At 31.9% G+C, this 5,218-nt stretch overlaps 1 protein-coding gene across 1 annotated transcript; it reads left to right on the top strand.

The window, feature by feature from the left end:
* Nucleotides 1-840: 840 nt before the first annotated feature.
* LOC127073563 (major allergen Pru ar 1) lies at nucleotides 841-1,785 on the top strand. The gene is made up of 2 exons (XM_051014741.1): nucleotides 841-1,164; nucleotides 1,254-1,785. The coding sequence occupies exons 1-2, from the start codon at nucleotides 984-986 to the stop codon at nucleotides 1,550-1,552; spliced, it is 480 nt and encodes a 159-aa protein (XP_050870698.1). The 5' UTR covers nucleotides 841-983; the 3' UTR covers nucleotides 1,553-1,785.
* The last annotated feature ends 3,433 nt before the right edge of the window (nucleotides 1,786-5,218 follow it).

Here is a 5,218-nt window from a genome sequence, read left to right as displayed (position 1 = left end):
ATTTTCTTTGTGGAATTTTTGATCGTAAAGGTTTTTAGTTAATTATATGTTAAAATTTTGGTTATAGTGAAATCTCAACATGTTTTCTTTGAAATTTGGATGTAAGCTCCATTGTATTTTAGGTGAACTATAATATATTATTGTGTTCTTTTTCTAATTTTATCTCATTTTATTTTTTAGTATGTTTATTTTTTTGCCTCATATTTTATTTTGTTTCTTTTAAATAGCACTCCATTTAATTTTATTATTTATTTTAAATTTATTGTTTGTTGTTTTTCATTTATAAAATCTACTCATAGTCTTGTGTTTTCAATCACTTCTCTCATAGATTTATTATCCGGTGAAATGTCCCTACTCTTCAACAATATGGTAAGATAAATTTAAGGCAAAAGGACACAACAATTCCAATTTTAACTAACTACAAACCTCAAAAAAGAAAACGGTGGATGCTTAATCACTTTCCAACTAATTAGCCTACTATTTATGTGATCACTTACTAAGAGGTTGCATTGTTATGTTTCTTGATAAAGACTTTTGTTAATAAGGCATACAATGCAAGGACGGTACCTTGTATAGAGGCATACATTTTCATAATTTTTAGGCAAAAAGTTAGTTGAAGAAATATTGTCAATTACAACTAATCATTAAGTGATTCAATAATGATTGACGTTGAATTTAGTAGGAAGAATAACAGTTCGATCTCCCACAACTATAATCAGAAAGAAATTGAAATCATTTTATGTTAGAATTAATGGTCCAATCGAATTAGTTGGTACAACTAACCGGATACTGATAAAAAACAAATATTGTCAATTACAAATATAAAAAATCTAGATATGTTAGTTCTTCGTCTATAAATAGTTAAATCCAACAACCAGCATCTCTCTCATCTCACACTCATCTAACTGCATTTTCAACTATATATTCCATATCTCCCCACTTCAAGTTTCATGCCTTACATCTTGTAATTCTAACTAAGGAACATGGATGCAGTCACATTTACGGAGGAGTTCACTAGCACGGTTGAGGCCGGGAGGTTGTTCAAGGGTTTGATCCTTGATGCATCAACCCTCCTTCCCAAGCTTATGCCGACGATTAAGAATATTCAACTTGTTGAGGGCATTGGAGGCCCCGGAAGCATTCAAGAAATAACCGTTGTTGAAGGTTTGTTCCAAAATTTTCACTAGATTATACTGATTACATTACTTTTAACCCACACCATTGAACTACTTGTTTTTCTACCTTCATTGCAGGTACTAACATCAAACATGTGAAGCATAGAATTGATGCAATAGACAAAGAGAATTTGATATATAATTATTCAGTGATCGACGGCGACGGTAAGCCGGAAACTGTTGAGTTGGTTTCACATGAGGTGAAGATTGAACCAAGTAAAGAGGGTGGTTGCAAGATCAAGAATGTTAGCAAGTATCATCCCAAAAAAGGAGTTGAGATCAAAGAAGAGGATTTGAAGGCTGTTAGGGAGGAAGCATCGGTTGTTCTCAAGGTAGTTGATGCATATCTTGTTGCAAACCCAGAAGCCTATGCTTGAAGAGATCTTATGAGATAGCTTTGCATAATTACATTATATTATTATGATGTACTTTAAGTTTAATAAGCTATAGTTTATTTTGAAGCCAAGTATGATATGGCTAATAATAAGACTTAATTGTGTGTTTGTGCTTATTGGGGTTGAATACTTAAGACAAATAAGATTTATTATTGCATGTTTGTTTTGATAAGCATTTGATAACACAATTCCGAATAAAATTGATTTTGCGTATTGATCTATATTTTTAAAGTTTGAAATAAAGTTATTTATGTATGCATTTGTTTACTCTAAAAGTAAGTTAGGGTTAAAATTAGTGTAATTTTTTTACTGAAAAATTTGAAAAGTCGTGTAAAAATACATATTTTTTATTTTTTATTGGATATTTTAAAATAATTGGTAAAAATGGATATTTTCAACCAAATATTTTGAAAAATCGAAAATGCATGCATTGATACCAAATTTATGAAAAAATGGTAAAAATGAAAGCAGTTATATTGGTGATTTTGAAAATGGTAGTGAAAAATGTTGCTTAGGTTAATTGGAAATTTCAAAAGATCAGAGAAAACCATGAAAATTTCTGAATTTAAAGAAAATTGGTAGTTCAAATTGCATCGTTTTTTTTTGTATTTGCAATGAAGACTACAAGATCAAATGACTCGGTTACTTCTAAGCAGCGTGATAAAGCTGTCGTTGCGGCAACAAGGGCTCGTGTTAGGGGAGATAACGTCGAGGACTCGCATATCTGGGCAGGAAGAGTACCCCGACTGGTTCTCACAAGAGGCGGACGACAACCAAGCAGTTTCACATAACCCACAGTATCCGACATAAAGGATCTAGATTTAATGGATGGACTCGAGCTTGATGATGAGGGAGTTGTCGCGGTTGTTGAGGATGTAGAGGGTCAACCATGGTGCACGAAACTCTACTTTACTCACCTTTCTGTTCTCGATGTCAAACAACATATTATTCAATTTGGATTTCTAAAGGGCTAGACATGTGGTGTCATTCGAGAGTCCAAAATCAACTGGTGGTTTCACTCCGTTGAAGTGAAAGTGCATGAAACACAAGAAATGAGGGGGTTTGAATTGAGTTTCCAATTTGATAACTTTTCGTTTCCCAAAACAAACACAAGTAACATCATGAATAATAAGAACAATGATAAAAGACATAAGCATTTTATCCTGGTTCACCATTAACTAGGCTACCTCCAGTCCACCCATTAAGTGATTTGCCTTAGACAAAGACTTAATCCAATAATCAAATCACGATTACAAAGCAATGACAACCTGTTGATGATTACCTCAAGAGCCCGACCTACCCGGTCGCTTGAGAAACTCCGACGATCATTGACTCCTTAAGACCTGACCTACCTGGTCACTTAAGAAGATTTCTCCCTCAATGACTACCCGTCACTGACTTCTCAAGAGCCTGACTAACATGGTCGCTTGAGGAACATAACCAGTTTGGGTTAATGCAGTTGTGTTTACAAATATGTTTCTTAGATGAGCATATTACACAAGATAAAGTTCAAATGTTTACACTTAAAATATATATAATGAAGTTCTAAGATCCACACACATCCACATCCATGATTTCTTTCACTCGCTCTTTCTTCCTTTCTTTATTTTCTCTTTTAAGCTCACTCTCTCTTCGGCTATCTTCAGCAGCGATGTCTTTCACCACCTATATTCTTCAGAATATATAAGGGCTGTATAGATTCGTTGGAGGGTAGAATAAGAGTTGACCTTTGAAGTATCATTTGTATGAAGGTCGCTTCATGTGCAGTAGATGAGCAGTGCTTGTAGCAGAGAGTTGTTTGATGATGAGATGTGAGAAGTCTTATTTACTTCAAAAGTATATTTTCTTTTTGAACTTTTGTCACATCAAACAGTATAGACCTTTAATTTAAATCTTCTAGTTAGAGGCTTCTTATGAAAGTGGTCTGAAGCTGGAGTAAATATTAGAATCAGTTTTCAGAACATTAAGAGAATTCAAAGTCCTTTGAGTACTGGGTTCTAAGACTTGTCCAAACATGTATTCAGAGCTTTATCATAGCTTGTCTAAATGGTTTCCTTTTCAGAAATGGTGACTTGATAATATTGAAGTTTGACTTGCTGAAAACACATCTTTGTATTCTTCCTTTGTTTATCGTGTGTTTTTCCTTTCTTCAATCAACTTTCTTCTTTCTTCAGACTTTGTCTGCATACAAATTGATTTCTTCAATGGCATAACTATCTTTAGAGTTTGGATTTTATAATTTGATGTCATTCAGACACTGCTTCAAACTTTTGCTTTGATTTGAAAATTGCTTTTTATTCGCCTTTGTTGCCTTCGGAGTTAACAATCATAGTTGACTTCTTTTAGAGTCTTCAACTATCAGAGTTGTCTCCAGACAAGCAATTGATGTTCCTAGATCAAAATCCGCTTTACCTAACAATTGCTCTTTTCATTTAGATTACAACATGATCTTTGAGTATCTGCACACTTAACAAATAATTAGTGTACAAAATTGTTCTTCCACACTTTGTTATCATCAAAGCATAAAGATTTGTAGATGTAGAATCAAACTTGTTCTTACATGAAGTACACACATGCCATAAACTAATAGTGAGGCATTTTAAGATGTTCTTTTTAATAACACATGGTCCCTATTTTTATACAAATTTGAATTCATTCTGGACCATATAGAATTGTCGGTGCAATCACAGTTGAACAAAACTTTCGGCAAAATCTCAACCGTTGAAACGACATTACCGGATTGTTGCAGTTCCTCTAAAAATACGGTAAATGTATGAGGTTTTTAAAAAAACGGTGATTTAACACTATCATATTTTTCAAGATATTGCTGAAAAATCCAGTACTACGTGGTGTTTTTTAAAAAACTAGTAAGTTTTTCCATACACCGTTTTTTTTAAATCAGTATAAATATATACCAGACTTTTTGATTTATACACTACAATTTTTTTGATTTGTACTAGAATTTTCATTTGTTCTACCGATTTTTTCATGCTTATTTTTTAGCTAAAATTTTGTCAAAAATAATATAGATAATATTAAAAATTAGAGGGGGTGTCTGTTTAAATTTAAGGAATGACAGGAAAAATTATCTAAAACAATGGGTAACATATCCGTTTGGGGCACATTACATTACTTTCTCGGGAATTACTTACTTGAGCACAACCCCAAATAAACATTGTATAGGCACACACATGATATAAATAAAATTAAAATATAAAAATATTAAATTACTTTTTTTTTCATTTGTGTGTGAGTGCCCAAATCACTTAAATTTGTGATTGCATCTTAATAAGTCTCACTCCACTTTCTCATAAAATTTTATATCAAGCATCTCTCCAATTTAATATCCGACTCCAAAAACTATTATTAAATATTTTAATTTTAAAATAAAAAGAATAACAAGTATTTTTTTAAATTTTTTTTATTTATAATTAAGATAGATAAATATGTAATAAAAAGGTAAAGATTGAAAAATAAAGATAACAAATAATTTTATTTTATTTTTTCTTGCAAATTGATTTTTGTATTTTTTTTAACTGTCATTATATATAAACTTTTTTTTTCGCGCCATAATAGATACAATTTTATTTACTCTGCCAAAGTTTCACCTTTTTGACCTTACTAATAAAGGAATTGGAGTCCTAATCG

This window comes from Lathyrus oleraceus, chromosome 1 (assembly GCF_024323335.1).
Source record: "Lathyrus oleraceus cultivar Zhongwan6 chromosome 1, CAAS_Psat_ZW6_1.0, whole genome shotgun sequence".
Lineage (NCBI taxonomy): Eukaryota > Viridiplantae > Streptophyta > Magnoliopsida > Fabales > Fabaceae > Lathyrus > Lathyrus oleraceus.
Note: the sequence above shows the minus strand (reverse complement) of the source record. Positions and strands in the feature narration are given on the sequence as shown.

Coding starts and splice junctions, on each gene's coding strand:
- LOC127073563 (XM_051014741.1), top strand. CDS start 984: ATGGATGCAGTCACATTTACGGAGGAGTTCACTAGCACGGTTGAGGCC. Junction 1,165..1,253: donor AGAAATAACCGTTGTTGAAG/GTTTGTTCCAAA, acceptor CCTTCATTGCAG/GTACTAACATCAAACATGTG.